The sequence below is a fragment of the Astatotilapia calliptera genome, chromosome 22 (assembly GCF_964374335.1).
Source record: "Astatotilapia calliptera chromosome 22, fAstCal68.1, whole genome shotgun sequence".
NCBI classification, from domain to species: domain Eukaryota; kingdom Metazoa; phylum Chordata; class Actinopteri; order Cichliformes; family Cichlidae; genus Astatotilapia; species Astatotilapia calliptera.
This window is the reverse complement of record NC_137442.1, coordinates 24,217,634-24,235,775: the sequence shown is the minus strand read 5'-3', so window position 1 is coordinate 24,235,775 and position 18,142 is coordinate 24,217,634. Positions and strand designations below refer to the sequence as shown.

At 37.6% G+C, this 18,142-nt stretch overlaps 1 protein-coding gene and 1 long non-coding RNA gene across 3 annotated transcripts in view; both read right to left on the bottom strand.

Annotated features, from left to right (window-relative positions):
• The window catches only part of LOC145423644 (uncharacterized), a 101,474-nt gene that overhangs the window by 52,352 nt on the left and 30,980 nt on the right, over positions 1–18,142 (bottom strand). The window lies entirely within an intron of this gene.
• LOC113024808 (sterile alpha motif domain-containing protein 3-like) lies at positions 10,389–17,359 on the bottom strand. 2 transcript variants are annotated; one of them, XM_080296346.1, is made up of 9 exons: positions 16,619–17,359; positions 15,479–15,674; positions 15,151–15,309; positions 14,929–15,016; positions 14,578–14,733; positions 13,918–14,124; positions 13,483–13,654; positions 13,273–13,352; positions 10,389–13,168 (listed from the first exon to the last, which is right to left on the bottom strand). In XM_080296346.1, exons 1-9 carry the CDS (start codon positions 16,896–16,898, stop codon positions 12,872–12,874), a joined length of 1,635 nt encoding a protein of 544 aa, XP_080152472.1. In that variant the 5' UTR covers positions 16,899–17,359; the 3' UTR covers positions 10,389–12,871. The 2 variants fall into 2 exon arrangements, with proteins under 2 accessions (XP_080152472.1, XP_080152473.1); XM_080296347.1 differs by lacking the exon at positions 14,578–14,733.

The following is an 18,142-nucleotide window of genomic DNA, read 5'->3' as shown; positions in this document are numbered from 1 at the left end:
TGTTACTTGTGTATGCTAAAATTAGCGCATGTGTCGGTGTGTTGTTTTTATTTCTGCCCTTTAAAAAAAAGAAGATAATCTTTAAAAATGCCTCAAAACAAACCACCAAGGTCAGCTTTTGAACTCAAACAACACAAGAAAGCAAGTGAATCGGTTTCAGACCTGAAGATATGCATGTTATCTAACTGCGGTCTGAAACGTTTAAACTACCGTATTTCCCGGACTACAAAGCGCACCTGAATATTAGCCGCACAAGCTAAAATCAGGGGAAAATCCTGTTTTGTACATACATTAGCCGCACCTGACTAAAAGCCGCAGGTGTTTCAATGTTGACTCATCATATGTAAGAAAATATGCACAAAGGGAATTGTCAGGAAAGAGATGGCTGTTTGGAGACACACCCCTTTTATTAATATTTTGAAAAACAAGTTATGGATACATATTTGCACATGTAGTACATAACAGTAACCTACAGCACACCAGAAAATAGATTCGGACTACCTTTTAGGCTCAGGTGCAGTGACACGGCTTTAACAAGAAGAAAAGTCAGTCATTCACCACCATCTTTCTCTTCTTCCTGCGCTCTAAAACCACCAAAGTCCTCTTCTCCAATGTCGGAAACGAACAGGCTCAGGATGGCTTCGTCATCCACTCTCCGCTTCTCTCCTTCGTTGTCACTTTCAAAACCAAAGAAATCCTCGTTGTCAGTGTCAGAGTCAAACACCCTCAGAAGGGCCGTGGCGGTGTCCTCCTCTCCATCATGCAGCAGTCCAGCCCTTCAAAATCCGTTGGTGATCGTGGATGTTTTCGCACTTTTCCACGCTGTCAGAATCCACCGGTGGAGTTGGGCATAACTTGCTTTTCGCAAGTTTATCGCCGCTCGTCATCCACGACTCCCGCTGAATGCGTAGCGCTACTTTGAAGTTTGTTTTTCGCGCTACTTCGTACGGCACTATGTTGCCTGGCGGAAGGACATGTGACTAACATACCACTCTTGAACCCCGATCCTTCCGCCAGGCAACGTAGTGCCGTACAAAAGCGGAACAAACAAAACAAATCGTCTTACGATATCACAAAAATCATGGAAAATCCATAGAAAAGCCGCACCTGACTAAAAGCCGCAGGGTTCAAAGCTTGTGCAAAAAGTAGCGGCTTATAGCCCGACAATTACGGTATGTGCTTTTGTGTTGCTAATGTGAACATGTGGTGTGTGACTTCTACCTGGCTCCTTTTTATTGTCCTAGGAATTCCCTTCATGGATCTAGAGAAGCAAGAAGAAATTACAGAAATTCATTTTTAAACAGTGCCTCATATGTGCTGTGACAGTGTCTCTCTATTTCCATGGAATTCCTATTTCTTACTGAATAAAGAAAAGTGTTAAATCCACAGTGAACAAAGATACAAATGGTGAGGCAACACTGTATAATAAAACAATAGCCTTGTTGTCAGAAGAGGCTGTGTTGTTGTGCCACATTTCTCAAGTCTCAAACCGGAGACAAAGAATTCCACTGATGTGTTGTGTGGATACAAAATCAGTCTGACGTTTAGGGATAAAATGTTTTTATCAAATGTGAAAGTCTAATCCTCAGAGCCACAGTGGACATTTTCTGCATTAAATACCACTGCAATCTTTCCCTGAACGGCACCCAAATGCAGGGAGTGTCTACACAAAATCAAGGAAATGTAATACTATAGTCCCTACAAGCAGCTATTATAATGCAAGATTTTGTCAGATGGGGAAAAGCTTACTGTATATGTACAGTACCCATTTGGTTATAACTTGTGTGCTCTTCTAATTTAGCTGTACAGAGAAATAAGGTATGTTTGTCAGAACAACATGGTCTCGGCAGTTTGTGATGTAGTCAAGACCTTTACATCTATTGATTCATGTTGCTAGACACAACTTTTATGTGTGTGTGTGTGTGTGTGTGTTCATCGACATTATTTCATGTCCCTGAATATGATTTTTCATCATTCTGCGCTCATATTTACTTTCAAATGAAAGAAATTGGGTTAAAATACAGTTGTTGCCACATCTTTTAAAACTTTGTTTTCTGGTTGCTATGGTGGCACCTACTGACATTTTCCTACAAAAATATCTGCTTCTGCCATGAAATACTTTCCCATTGAAATTTGAGTTCATTGACAGTTGGTGTCCATGAACATAGAAATAAAGAGATTCAATATTTGAGTATATTTTGTAAGACCGGGCTGTTGAGAAGGCAAAGTTGTGATTTGTCATTGATGAGTCATTTTGGCTACACGGTCTTGGATGCTCCTGCATGCACTGGTTAATGCAGCTTAGAATATGCAAATATGCGATGATTAAAATGTCTTTTTCTTTTCAAGATATTCTTATTATAGTTTTGATTTTTTTGTGGATGTTTAACAAAATCAATTCCTCAAATAAACTCCCTTTGTTAAAAATCTTGGTTATCCCATCTCTCTCATATTCACATTTCTTCTTTTCCCCTTGTCCATGAACAAGCTCGAGTATGATTATCCGCATCAGTTAAATGATTTACACTCCAGCAATGAAGTCTCCCAATATTGGCAGTCCTCCATGCATGACTACATGACCTCGGCATTCAATGCCTCCCTTTCCATAGGCTGAAAAACTGCTGTACAAGCATTTTGCTTTATTTTCACAAAGCAGTTTTAGTGGCTACAAAATCATTGAAAATATATTTTCATGTTCATCATCAATCTTACTTGACCGGAGAATCAAAGCATCCGCTGCTGCTGTACCAACTGAATAGACTTCATAGGCTTTGGTTGATGTAACATTTATTAGTTACTAAAGGTAATCGCTGACCTGGTTGCCCTTCACATCGATGTCCTAAATGCATTATCTCTCATGTGATTACACTAAAGTTTTAGTGTCACTGTACACGTTACCATCGTGTTTTATGATTGTGCGGATCGCCTACAAAGTGGTTCATTCTCTACAGGTGACTGGGACTCGGTCAAACAGAGTATCTAATTCACTTTAGTCCAGAGTGACTTCAGCAATGTTTATGTGTGTGCTTGACTGTGCTTTTGTTTTTCTGAAATCAGGTTTAAAGAAGTTTGACAATACATTCCTGAATCAAAAAGAATATATTTACCTGGAAGGAAACAAAATGTCCAATTGGCAGAATCAGCTGTATTGCTTCAGTTTAATTGTCTGTTTTGTGTAATTGCTTACAATTAAGTTGTTATTTGTATTGCACGAGTTCTTTGATTATCAACATAATGGGCAGATGTGCATTTTCATGCATACAGAATGGCGTGAGAGAGGAAAACTAAAATTTACAAATTTTTGCAATGTGAATATATACCACTTACTTCAAATTAATTGTGCCTAGGGACAATAATGTGAAGGTACAGTGTGAGTAACATCTATGAAGCGCTACAAATCTCTAAGGCACCAAGTTAGGGCAAAACTTGTAGTAAAAGACCCTCAAACCCAGAATGATGTTCAAGCTGAATGTATGTTGCGTGACCTCCATCTATCTAGCCAAAACTAGATAATAGAGGAAATATTTCCCTTTTCATCATATTTTTCTTAGATGTGCTAACTGGGGGTTGGGTCTTAGCCAGTTTTATCAGGGGATGATGATAATACTTAAGTATTAAAAGAGTCTTTTGCAGGTCTTCTTTTAAGGATGGGGATTTATGCTTATAATATATTAGGGTTGGGAAAACATAAGGCTCAACATTATAGTGCAATATATTACTTTCAACAGGGAGTAAAAGAATAATAATTTTTAATAACAAGCAATGTGTAACGCATTCAGGTACTCCAGCACTGCCAGCTGGCAAACATCTGCTTTTGATTCTTGTCACCTATTTTTTTTTCCATCAGCCCCTTAATGAATGGAATCAATACGTGTACATCACTTTACGCTACACAACAGAACACACAAATAGTTCTCGCTCTTCTAATAAATAGTCTCATTGGCATTAATTGCTGTTACAAATCTTATCATTGTTCAAAGTGAAGTGAGAGTAAGTGCTAAGATATTTATGCGATTGATGTTCAGTCATAAACAGTGGCATTAAGGAGGAACTGATTTTTACATGAGACATAAACATAGGTTCTAGTATTATGAATGAGGATGTAAGTGCTTATTGTTTTGTTTTTTTATTTAGCCATTGTAGTCATATTGGACCAATCAGTTAGCCTCGCTCATGCAGATAATTGGAACATAAACGTATCAACGTGCAGAGAGAAGCAAAGCCTTAAACATTTGCCTCTCTGCATCGCCTTCTATCCTACCAACCAAAGTGTTTTCACATCTCTTCGTCTTTCCTCTCCTATCATCATCCAGTCTCTTTTTTACGAGTGGAAGATGGAGATTAAGTTTGTGTGGGATTTTGGAATGAGGAAAAGCAGGTGGAGGAAAAAATACAGTAGCAAACTGACAGACAGAGCCGTCATGCTGTTACTGATCTTCAAAGCCTTATTTATGATTCATTGACCCCCTGTGTGCTCCTACTACATTATATATCTCTCCCAATGAAGAAACTGCATTATTAACTTTAGCATCATACAGAAAAAAGTGTTGAACAACTCGATGCAATTCTTCTCTTGTCCTGAACCACATACAACCATTATTTTCTCCACTAAAACTATCACAGCATACAGCTTACATTAAATTTGGCACCCAGTATGCAACTTAGTCATACAAATACATGATAACATTTTCTTCACAGGCTCAAATGTGAAACTTTGGTTCATAATAAAAATGCAGAGTAGAGATCATGGACCCCGGCTATTTTTAATTTTTAAATGACCTAACATTATCAGCTAAGCTCCATAAATTATACAGATATGGGAACATAATTTTGGATCATGATTGAAAATTGCTTTTACTTGCATCTCATTTTTGCTTTCATGCAAAAATACTTACTCTGACAGACAGCCACATAAACAGGCACACACTGACACACACACATAGACAGGCACTCACTATATATTCTCCCTCTTCACTGCAAATCCAGGGCCAATTATGCACTTCATGATCTGTGGTCAAAAGCGCATCTCAGACAATCACCCTAATGAGTTGGGCCTACTCCAAATACAGAAAGCTCTTGGGGTGTCCACTTTGGTGTCTGTGTCTGTTTCTGAGGAGAAAGAGTTTGCATTTAAAGTTCCAGACATACAATTAAAAAGAATTCACTTGTCACTGATATCAATAGCTTAAAAACATGCTTATGATTATGTATAGACAATACATATATATGATATAATCTTACAATCACAACAGTAGACACAAACTGATTAATAATTTATCCTTCTGATCCATAGTCCATTGATGGCTCTAATGCAATTGAACATCCAGTTCTGGTGTCACTGCAGACTGGGCTAGAAAGGGAACTGAAGGATAAAATTCAGTAATTTAGAGTCATATCAATGACTGGGTACAAGCATCCTTTTTTGTGTTCCTCTTTTTTCTCTAAATCATTGCTCCAGCTCCTTAATACACTGATTGTCTCTCTTACTTGTTTCTCCATAATGATTATATGAAGAGACAATGTCGTTGTTAAAGCTTCCATTTTTCAGTTAAATTAAGCACCCATAAAGAGAACAACAAAGTGCAGCAAAATACGAGTAGGGGTGTGTACTTCAATCCAGATTAGGAGCTGGAATTCAAAGAGGCAAATATGAAAACATAATGGAACAATATTTTCCTTTTTAAATTTGAATACTTAATTTATGTTTGTAATATGCCTCTGCATGCTTCTGACCAGCTGTGATTCCATTCAAACCTCATATGTCATGGAAGTCGAGCCCATTTTAGCTCCAGTTTTCTCATGACTCACTGCAGTCTGGCAAGGCTCTGTAAACATTACAATTGACTATCCAGTTAAACCACTCCAGTAATAGTCTGTGATACTCTAAATATAGTTTAGGAATGGTGAACACTCATGGTTAACTGGATAAACTTTGCATTTTTCTGCAAGGTGAAGCAGTGCCCACATCATTTATGAAGGCTGGAAGGTCATGTCAAGAGCAAAACACAAGGAATTAATTCAACAGTGTTGTCTTTTCTGGTCTAAAATGCAATGATTTCCATTTTTCTTCAAGACTACAACTTACAAAGGCCAAAAAGCATCACATATTATTGTTGCATGTTTGTTAAAACACTCACACACTTAAATGAGTATTGGTAAAAACCCAACTTTTCATAATAATCTTCATTGTGCAAGATTCAACAGTCCAAAGTTCCATATATGTACATCCTACCCTTTTTTAAAGTTTTAAAAATGAACACATTACATTTTATTCCAAAAGGTTCTCTTCTGGTGTTAAAAAAGAATATTTCCTAATAATACAAATAAAGGCAGCCATACACAATAACTTACAACGTGCTTTTTCAAGCATTTAAGCCACTTAAACTACTAAACAGGCTTATTTAAAAATCAGCTGAGTCTAATCTTACTCTTCGATTTTTCTGTATTAAAATTACATTGTTACATTTAATGAAGCACTAAACTGCAGATCAAGAGTGCTGTCTTGAGCATGTATTATAATAGGCTCAGTATAGCCTTGGAAGAGCAGTCACATAAACTCTAAACTTGACACAAAATTAATTTCATGCTTATTAACAGCAACCTCTATTTTGACCAGTCCCAGCAACAATGGCGTTCATCATAGACACTCAATTTATTATTGAATAAGTCCTATTTTTGGCTAATGTAATTATTCATTGTATTTTACACTGCAAATGTTTCGGTGGCTTTTTTGTACCATTTTTTCTGTCTTTTAAATTATTTATTTTAATTTGAGCATCTGATCTCCTGACTGCTGATATTGAAAAGCAATGAATTAACAAAATGTTTTTTTAAACAGATGGAGCACACTGTTTTTAAAATGTGGAGCACTGTAGTGGGAAAACAAGGGTGTCAGGTGTTACTGTATTCCAAATGTTTACATAGGTCGGGTTGGAGGGCCTGTAAGCGGATTTTGCTTGAGAGACAAGGGAATAAAAAACCAGCTATGGAACTAGTTAACCCAATCCTTGTTGAAGTAATATTTTAAAGCAAGTGATTGCTTACTGAATATTAGATTACTGGGATTTGGGCTGTGCAACCTTATTTATATGGAGTGTGGCATATGTGGCGGACTGCCCAGGGCAAAATTTCCCTTATTTTGAAATCCTATTGTTGACAGGTATGTGGCTTCCATTTCAGTGAAACTTAATTATATGTCACTGGACTAAATTTTTCTATAAATGTCAGCTATCTTCTGTAACTTCTGCAAGGCTGCTCAGCATATCATCTCGGTCAAAAATGTTGCAATAAACTTGCCAGGAGCCATGAATCCAGAGTCCACATATTCTTCTTTTTCTTTTTTTTCAAAAGTACTGTCAAAGTCCTGACCATCTGCTATCCTGAAATATTTAGTCATGCTCTGTTGCAGGATCTCCCTCCTGGGTTCTGTTACCATGTGGAAAGACTAAGGCACGATGTGGTGGCAGTTTGAGAGGGAAAGGGCACTGTCATATCCACATCTGTGCTGAACATCGAGCTGATGTAACACACTTTTGTATGGGGGGGGGGGGGGGTAAACAGCAGGGGTAAAGTTACAAAATGTGCATCCTTACCTAAGTGACCTTCACTATGGTGCCCTTAGGCACTGGACACACATATACTGCTTCACTGCTGTAAATGGTAAAACCACACAAGTCTGAATAGGTTTGACATACAGTCAACTCAGACAACTGAAGGAAAAGTCCCTATGTGTTTCATAATCACATAACAATATACTGTATGAAAAGGAAAAACACACATACCTAAACATACACCAGATTTCTTGCAGTCGCTTGTATATTATGCACTCAACTTAAAATTTCTCTGTGACATCTACAGTACAGTACAGACATGATACCCTTTCAGGTTGTGTACATGTATTTGTACACAACCGTGTGATCTAAAGGCCTCTTGATTAAAAGATGGCATCTGCAAAACTGATTTAATGTACATGCAGCAGTGTCTGCAGTTTTTTCATGCATGGGTGACTTTGTACACTCAGGCATTTGTGTATATGAGCATGTGCGTGTTTGTCGGTTTGAAATGAATGTGAGAATCAATCTGATGAAGTTATTTGAACTTAGCGTTGTGATGATCTTCAGGATACCTTAACGAGACAAGAGCCAATTATTCCACACTCTCCGATCTCTATAGTAACAGTAAAAGAATAAGCGAGGTTTCCTGTATGGTCTCAGACTCCACAGCTTTGAAAAACTGCTTATGACTGGTATATAGCAACAAATGTGTGCTTCTGTGTTTATGTGAGTCTGTTCATTTAGGAGGTATAATTATAGATCTTCCAAGCTATGGGTTAGAATCTGTGCTTCCACTTTATTATAATTTTCCTAATTCATTAATGGCCATGAGTACCCCTCCCTTTTTTTTAGCTGCAATTTCCTGCAGCTTTTACTGGGGGGAAACCCCAGCTGCTCCCAATCCCTTTAGTGTGCCCTGGATCTGCTCTGGGGTGTCTCCCAAGCTGGCCTGGCACATATTCTAATAATGTACCAGGCCAGGTCAATATACCCAGATGTGTACTTCAGCAGAGTGCCTCATACATTTCATCATTTGATTTTAAAACATTACAAATGGGTTAAAGGGTTCGAAAACATGCTATTGTGTCAAAATGGAATGCGCAACACTTATATGTGCATCAGATGTGTAAGAAAACAGGATAAATGCATGACCATGGTAAATCATGTGGTGTGTTAAAATTAACCTTTAACCAGCTTGTCTTTTCTCCTCTGTTGCAATAGGTGTGTACCTGGTAATCTATTAACATGACAAAAAATGTGGCTTAAAATGTCTCTACCTGCACAACGCTGATTCCATATTTTGCATCGGCCACAAGTTCACATCAGCTGCAAGATTCTCATATATCACAGATGCTTGTTGGCCTGCCTCTTTTAAGTGGTTGTTATTTACAGGAACCCAACATTCGCTCTGATGTGTATTGAATGGAATAAAGTGTCAATAGGAGCCAGGCAGGTCCACCAGAGAGAGAGAGCGAGAGCCTGGGAGATGAATGAGAGATGTATTGCTTCCCAGATTAGGTTTGTTTTCCAATCATCCTCTGGCCATATACCATATTGATTAAAACCTAATAACCTCATAAGATGCAGTCCTCCATCTTTCTCATCCTCCACCAACCCTCCCCCCTTTACCACTCCTCCTCCTCCTCTTACTCCTTCTCATCCTCATCATCTTTTTTTTCCTGGCTGTCCCCAAAGAGAAACGACTTGCCGGCTCCCCTTCTTGGTATTAAAGAAGCGCTGACAGCAAATCACTCTTCCTGACCTCAAAGTTAAGCCTTTAATTTTGATGATATCTATCAATCACGACAAGGATATCAAATAAAAAAAAAAGATTGGCTGGGTTATAAATCTGACCCGCGATTAGAAGGTATTATCTCGCAACACACACATCAATCTGTGAAATGTGTCAAGCAAACAAGAGGGTTAGGAAGGGGAGGCGGGGGGCACTCTGGCAACTAGACGACATTAGTTTTGATTGGTAAAACATTCAGCTGACAAAGCGTTGCATTTATTTAGGGGCAATCACTCGCTGTAGAACTCATATTTTAAACATTGATGCCTTCTTTAAAGATTCATGGAGGTGAAGGTAACCTTGTGGCACACTACAGTCTGCTTCAGCAATTTGTTTGCAATTGTTACTCTATGAGCCTTACGTGAGCCCAGCCTTGGTGCTTACCCGGCCACCACTTTCACAGGTGCAATTCTGCTGCAACTTGTGCCTTCATCAGTCACTAATGGGCCTTAGAGCATCTCTGAAAAACTTTCTCTCATCCCATCAAACACCGTTCACGCTGTTCCTCTCCAAGCCTTCCGCATCCCCACACACTACCTCCCAATATGGCATCCCATTGTACTTCAGGTGCCTGGGCTTTATTATGGGCTTTATTTTCTGCAAAGACAAGAAAACTTTAACAGCATTAGAGGGCATGTCAGAAAGTAGTCCCCAACCACACATGCTTATTTTGCACACATGTATGCAGATATACAGACGGGGAAGAAAATGAGCATAACCTTCCCCTTCTGTTTTATTGCTGATGCACACTCAGAAATTAAAGTACAGAAATGTACCTATAGGGGTACAATGGCTTGTCACTGGGGTGGTACCCTCTAAGGTACCGTTCTGTACCCTAAACTGTGGGTACTGATTTGTACCCTTGTAATTTGTACCTTTTACACGTCAAACCTGTACTTTAAAGGGCAAAGTTGTACCCTTAGTATAAAGTACAAAAAAGAACCCTTAAAAGGAGTACAAAAATGTATTTCTAAAGGTTCAGTATCTACACACAGATTTCCTATATTTTTCTTCTCAAGATTTGAAAAATTGAAGATACAAAGTCAAAAATACTTGTCACATTTATTACCTTCTTAAATACATTGCTTAACTGTTACATACAAACTGTTATCAACAGAGTATGTGTCATAAGCTGCAACATCAATTTCCTGTCCAGGTTTTAGCAATGTCCATTCACTATCAACTCTAACACTGTATGAATGAAAATGGTTGTCATATAACAGAGGAATGAGAATTTTTCCACAAAAGACCCACATTGTGTCAATATTAAATATGTACTTAATTTGCCAGAACAGAGGAATCTTCTCTGAATGCAGTACATCAATGACAAACACATCTCTTACACAGTATTTGACACTGTTCACAATTACTTCTGACACACGCTGGAAAGCTTTCTTAGCACTATCAACTTCAGAAAAGCCACAATAGACTGTCAGTGCTTGTTGCAGTTCCAGTGGTAATGACAAAAATGATGTAGTCACACTTTTTCCAAAAACATTTTCAAATTCACCAAGTAAACTTTTGTTAGAAAACTCCCAGCACTGTCTGAACTGATGTCTGTTGCTCAAAGTTGTAGCAATGTTCATAAAATTTCTACAATTGCGGGACAACGTTTTGAAATACTGGTGCTTACTTTCAAATCTCATACACCATAACAAACGTAGAGGGCCGAACATTTCAATCAGTCTTGCATAGTGGATTAAATAATGACACTTTGGTGTAATTACATCCCCAAATACACTTTTCAGTTTTGTGAGAAACTCATGGACAAGCAACTTCAACAATAAAATATTCTCTTTTCGCACTTTTTTAGCCATTACAATCTCTGTTATTTCACGACATAGAAGAAAAACATGCCAATATTTACAATTAGGTGGCACACGGTCTGCCATCAGAAATGGCAGCAATCTGAACAGGCACCACTTTTGAGATGCTGATCCAACAATACCAACACTCTGAAGTCTCTCTGATAACTGTACTGGTTTGTTTGTTTTGTCATTCTGACCAATGGACATTTTTTGCAATTCTTCATTGATCTCTCTAATTGTAATATGCTTCTCAGTGTGGGATTTACAAATCACTAGTTTCATAACTAGAGGAACTACACCTTCCAACAGATCATGCATCACATCAGGTGGTAAAGCTTGCGTAACACTGAAATAACTCAGTCTGTCAAAAGGACATGAACTATTTACACCATATATTGTTTTATCATCCGGAAATTCTTGGATTCGTGCAAGATGATACTGGTGAACCTCTGATGTTCTTAAAACAAAGCTTTCTTCCTCAAAGGATTGTTTCATATCTTCATAAGAAGCCATGCAATACCGACAAATTCTACCAGTGTTAAATGACATAGAAAAACCACCAATCATGTGAGCTGATAAATTATCACAAGATAAAGTTGCAAGAGCAGCATGAATAGTGTGTTCAGTTTTATCAATGGTAAAAGTAAAGCCATCAGTGGAAAGTTTTTCCAAATCATCAAGCAAAGGTTTAAGGATAACATGCCAACCACACCGCTTAACAAAAGAATAGCGTACCAATAACGCTAGATGAATGTGTCTCTGCTGAGAAGTGTACCTTTTGTCCAAATTGCCTACCTAATAAAATGCACTAAGTTTGTGTTTGGATTGTTTAGATCCTAGGGGATTAAGTACTTCAAATTCATCCTCATAAAAATGGAGTCGCAGTGCATTTGGGTTATCCTTGAAGAATTGATGATGTCTGAAGATTTCTCCATCAGAGTAATCTGTTAGAAATTCATCAGTTTCCGAATTGCCACTTGAAAAAATGTGATCTTGTATGTCTTCATGAGAAAGATAATTTTTTAGCACCTTATCAACAGGCACATATGAATACGAGCCAACTGTATGACCCACAGAGTCTCTTAATTTGCAATGAACAGGCTCTGTGATGTTGAGCTTTGATTTGCAATGTTCTTTGACCAAATAAGGAGATCGAATAGCTGTTGAAGCCTTCTCAAAAAATTCATTTGAATGCAGGACATTTTTAAGCTCTGGACACAAAGACACGTCAAGACCCATTTTCTCTAAATGATATGCTATAAAAGCATCGTAGTTCTCCTTGAAAAAACACATCAGAAAATTCACGTCTTCCATAATTTCTTCCTGAACAGAGGCTGGTAAAGAATTTTTCTCTCTGCACTTAAGAATGAACTTGAAAAGATTGTCTCTGAAATTTATCAAAAATTCATCCCAGGATGGAGGGGTTTCAATATTTTCAGTTATGTCATTTGCAAATTCATTTGGATGTGGACTGACTACCTCCTGCTCATTTTCATCTAAGTCTTTATGGGGACACAACACCTGTTCTCTGTGTTTCCTATACACATGTCGTCTGAAAGATTCATATTTTTTGAAGGAAGAACAGCAGTCACTGAGTCCACAGGTTATATCAAAATCGGCATCATGGGAATGAATAAGTCCTATGTGCTGAATAAGCTTTGTCAAACTAAAGGTTCTTCTGCCACATTTGGAGCACTGATATGGCTGAGGCATGGTGGTCAATACAGAAGATTTATTTGTCTGGTGACTGTGATTGGCAGAGGCCGGTCCTCACCCTCATCTATTTTCACAATGTACTTTTGGAGAAAAATCAGGGTGTTCTTCAGATGTTTTGGATAAGCAAGGTTGAAGACAAAATACAAGCAGAAAGAAGAGATGATTCCTTCAAAAATACACGAGCTTCTGCACACTTCACTGCCATCCAACTTCACAATGTTTGGAGCGCTTCTGGAGAACACTGGTTTCCAGTCTTCATGAAGTAGCTGAACAGTTGGATAGGGGTTTTTAGGATGAACCTTTGAAGTCAAAAGAGAAGGTAGAGGAAAGCAATATCTTAGTCTCTTAACAAAAGATACATTTGTTTTCCTTTTATATAGACTAAATATTTTAATACACACACCTCTCCAAGTATGACAAAGAGATCCAGTTTCTCCTTGAAGACGTATGGCAGGAATAAAAGTGCAGCCCTTGTGTCAAGATCTGCCAAAAAAACAAACAAACAAAAAAAAAAAACACAAGATCACCCATGCATTTTATCTGGCATTTCCAGTTACCTATAAAAATTATATAAAATGGAAGCCTTGAAGTTAAAAAAAAAAAAAGCAAATACCTGGTAGGTCATCAGTGAGAGCCTCCTTTCTTGCATCAAGGTAGAGCTGGTAGAGTGGGGTTTTCCCTCGTGTAAGGCCAATCACCTTTGCTGCAACACATGAGAGCCCTTCACGAAATCGCTGGCTTACATTACCCGTTGTTGGTTGGATCCACCCGAGTTCGTTGCACAGCTACAAGTAAAAAATTCATTTTCAGTACAAAATAACAGTGTATGAAAATGAAATAATCTAAAGTTGATATTAATTATGTATGGTGCTGCATAATTTTTTTTTTATAGAATTTAACAACAATACTGTAAGAAGTTACATGAACATACAAAAAAAGGAAAGAGGGACAGATGAAGAAAGCAAGGTCAAGGGCAAATAAAATTTACTACTATAAACATGTTAAATGTGACAGCTATTTCCAAGTTCAATTCAGCTTTCTGACTTACACCAGTAGGCATCCCTAAGAAGGGGTACTTCTTCAACACATCTTCCACAGGCATACCATCTGCAATTTCTTTTTGCCGCCAAGCAAACGTTTGCTGCATACGGTTATGAACCACCATGGTATCTGGTTGCATCTTCTGATATTGGCACTGTAAGACCTTTAAGTGGGCGTCTATGGATAATAAATCCTCTCCTTGGACGCATGGTCCCTTGAAAGAAAGCAAGAGTGAGAAGAGAAAGTCAAAACAGATTAGAAACCCAACATAAGACTAAATATACAATTAGAGCTGACACGATCTGTGCATCACAAAGAACTCGTATCGTTTAAAGTTAACCGATACCATGAACCAATATTTAAAATATGGAAACTCTGAAATAATTTCACATAAAATCTTAATTGTTAACTTGAAATTTTAGTTTTGGAGTCATATTTAAAATGTTTTTTTAAATCTAGTTCACCCTCTTTTAGCGCCTTCCAATTAATAATTTTTTGTGAGGTAGAAGTATTAGCACTGGTACTTTGTATTAGCAAGTGCTCTAATCCAAGTATTGGTATTGTTTCGGTTTGAAAAAAGGGGTACAGTTGCATCCCTAATCCTTAGTTTTAGATGTAATAACAGAGGCAAGAACATTTTATAGCTCAAGATGTCCCTCACACCAACCTGACAAACATTTCTCTGACTTGTTCGTTGACATTTATTAGGCTGCCCTCTCCTCGTAGAACCAAACTTCTCCTTACAACGCCTCACTGCCTCACTGTCGACTAGTGGTGCCCGCTCTGATTTGAATTTACGTCTCAAAGACATATGCCATGTGTGCTTGTTGAACAGAAACATAAGTTACTGTAAAAACAATCTACACAAAATACACCCAACAAAGAATCAGTAAACATACTTCATACAAACCTACTGAGAGGCTACAGATTGTCTTACTAACAAAACAAGATCGAAAAAAGCTTCACTTTTACTTTGTAATCTTGAAGGAACCTTATGCAAATTTAAAATTTAACTTACATAACCATTTCCCTCACGATCCTTGAGGAAAGGATACTTCATTACCAGCGTCTTCACAGCTTGCACATATTCAGAATTTGTGGGATACCTGTAATATAAGAAGAAACATAAGTGTTAGAGCAACTGCTGACAAACAAACTTTATCAAGTGTGAGTTTATTTTCAATATGACAGATTCAGCTTTTTCTAAAGCAACAAGCTAACATTACCCTGATTAACTTACATAGTATACTGTGCCACAGCTTCATATAGAACCCTGATTATTGTGTGTCTGTCCCTTGGATTTTTATGGCACGGTTCTTTGTTGTCCAGTTTTAGTTGCAGATTTTTGGAAAATCTTGGAATTTCAAAAGAGGCTGGCAGTCTCAAAGTATTTTCATTGCTGTGAAAACAGTTAAGTGTTTGTTTTTATTGTATGAATTGAAGTATAAAACACTACAGTAACAATACATATGGTAGAAACAATGATCATATTAACTAAATCCTAAAAGTGCATAACGGCCAACATGTATGCTTCAGACATACTAACTTCATTATAAATAAGAAAATACCTTATTGAAGTTGACGAAGTAGATGGTTGCCAGTCTTCTGGAGAGACAGTCTGTAGAGTCAGCGTCACTGAAGATTCCTTCATCCTTGACACAAATTGGTTGAATTTAACCTGCTTTTTGAAGGATCCTTGGAAAAGGTATGCAACCATAGTCTCAGTAAGACCGCAGTCAACTGTGTCACCATCAACCTCATTGTCTGCAAGATAAATGGTAGTACAAACTTTAAATTCAATGTAAGGATATTTATCACCACATTTTTACATGGGTAAAAACCGTATATCACACACATTAAAACCTTTTGTACAACTTCTTTCAGTTCAAAGAAATATTCATTAAAAAAATCAGTAAATTAAATAAAATAAACCAAATTTTTTAGAGTGAATCCTCTTGATATGCAAAGTTTTCATTTTTAAATTTAGATGTTTGTTTGGGACTACTGGACACAGGAGAGCAGAGTCCTGCATGCTTTTGTGCCCTTTCAAGTTTGGAAGAAAAAAAAAAGACTAGAATGCTGTAATGTGTTAATATTCACTACTAAGGTGACTCCTTTCTCCAGATTTCCGACAGTTTTTGCCGTCTGTTCTTTCAGACCGATTACTTATAGCGATAACACCCGCAGGACCGTATTACAAGCTCAGATTACATGCTGAAAAAGTTCCCACATTGCTTAAAACGCGACTATCAAACCCCAGCTGCAACACCCTTGTTATATTTTAAACAAGTGCGGCGTCAAGATATTTCCTTTAAACGTTATATTCAGCCGCCCATGTGTGTTGATGGCCTTGGAATGGATGTAAAAACGTGATTTTATTAAACCATTAATACACTAATGGTAAACTGCATTCAGCTACCAGGGAATCAAATTTCGCGCCGTTCCGCTGCGCAGGGGTTACCGAACCCATAGACTGTGGCCGAACCACATATATAAGTTCAAACTTATACAAATACTATGTGTACACATTTTTCATTTTTCAGAACTGTGACCTCAACTTTACACATGAAACGTTTGTAAAAACGTTTGTAAAAAGACATAATTTGAGCTAAGAGAGTGCCGAAACTAGCTAAATTGCTAATATACGTTAAGCTAGGCTAAACCAATAATTAGTAATTACGCTACATTTTTCTTTAAATAAAACTTACCTCTGAAACGCTGAGCTTCAGCTTCGGTGACATCTAAGCCCCACTCTTGTATTTTTGTTAAGAGTTCCTCGGTTGAAAGTGAACAGAGCACACCAGGACTTGCAAGTTCGTCATCCATCTCCGTCCGTTGATAAAACAAAATGGCACCTGCTGCATTTACAGAAAATTCTAGAATCCACCAGCTATTCGTTGAGTTTCTTCTTCTACTTTTTGTTTGATGTTGTGAGGATGGGCTCAACTCGCACTTCGAGTTCAATAAGGGTGCTTTTTTGCAATTCATCCAAATAATTATACTTTAAAAAAAAACACTCTCTTAAAAAAATGTTTAAATGCATTTTTACTTTTTTTTCTTTCAAATAAATTCATCGTTCTTAAAGCAGCTTAAAAATAAGGGGGGTTCAGGGAATACAAAAACAACAACAGCAATGAAAATAATAAAAAATAAAATAAAAACACTAAAATATATGCTTAAATCAATACAGTTGCAAATAAATTACTGTCAAAAAGAATAAAAAAAAACTCTAATCAAAAAGAGCTTAATCAACCTGTACTTTATCTTTTGAAAGAATGGGTACAAATAAGTACTTTTCACAATTAAGGAACATGTATGTACCTTTCAGATGCTAAAAAAGGTACAGATAGTTCCCCCGAGGTCCAATATTTGTCCTTAGACTGTATTAATGTCATTTTTGTACCTTGGGGCACAGTAATGTACCCCTTCCGTACCCCTATTTCTGACTGTGTGGGCCACTGTTGGTTTTATTGCCTCTAATCATGATTGATGCTCAAATTCTCCCTTTGCTTCCTATTGGCCTCTTATTTGCTTTGTTTTCTCTCTCTGTCCGTCTCTCTCTCTGATTGAGCTCTCTCGCTTTACACCTTTATCTCACTTTAATCTTTGGCAGAACACAATTTGGGAGATTGTAGACAACGGCTGTAAAGAGAACGCACATATCCACACATACAGCTGCGTCTGCAAAAAAATAAAATAAAATACAGGCAATTTCTTGGGATCATTTAATTTCCTTCTCAGTCTATGCCTTGGTCACAGGAAAACAGGCCTTGGTGTATTAACCTTATTAGTGGTATTTGCATTCTAATTAAAGGGGAATTTACTAGCCCAGCAGGAGGGATTAAGAAGCACAAGACTATTGGGGCATGTGGCAGATGGCAACCTTTAACAAGACTCTCCCTTTCATGTTGTAATGATACAGTGCTTGGTTGCCTTTGTAGAAATGCTCTGTTTCCTTCCATCTATCTACATTTCCCAAGCTATTTCTTTCTGTTAAATTGTTTCACAGAGGGGTGTCACATAGCTTAACTCTTGGGAAAGCTAAGGACCCTGTGCCACTTATTATTTACCACCAAAACATCTAATCAAAATGTGCTTAATTTATAGCTACAGGAAGCTTGAAATCTTGAAGCAATTATCTGAAGAGCATCAAACACTCAACCCCCTGTGGATTTAAAAAGCAGCTATGAGAGTTTGTAGTTTGCTCCTTCATGGTGAACGGTACACTTAGA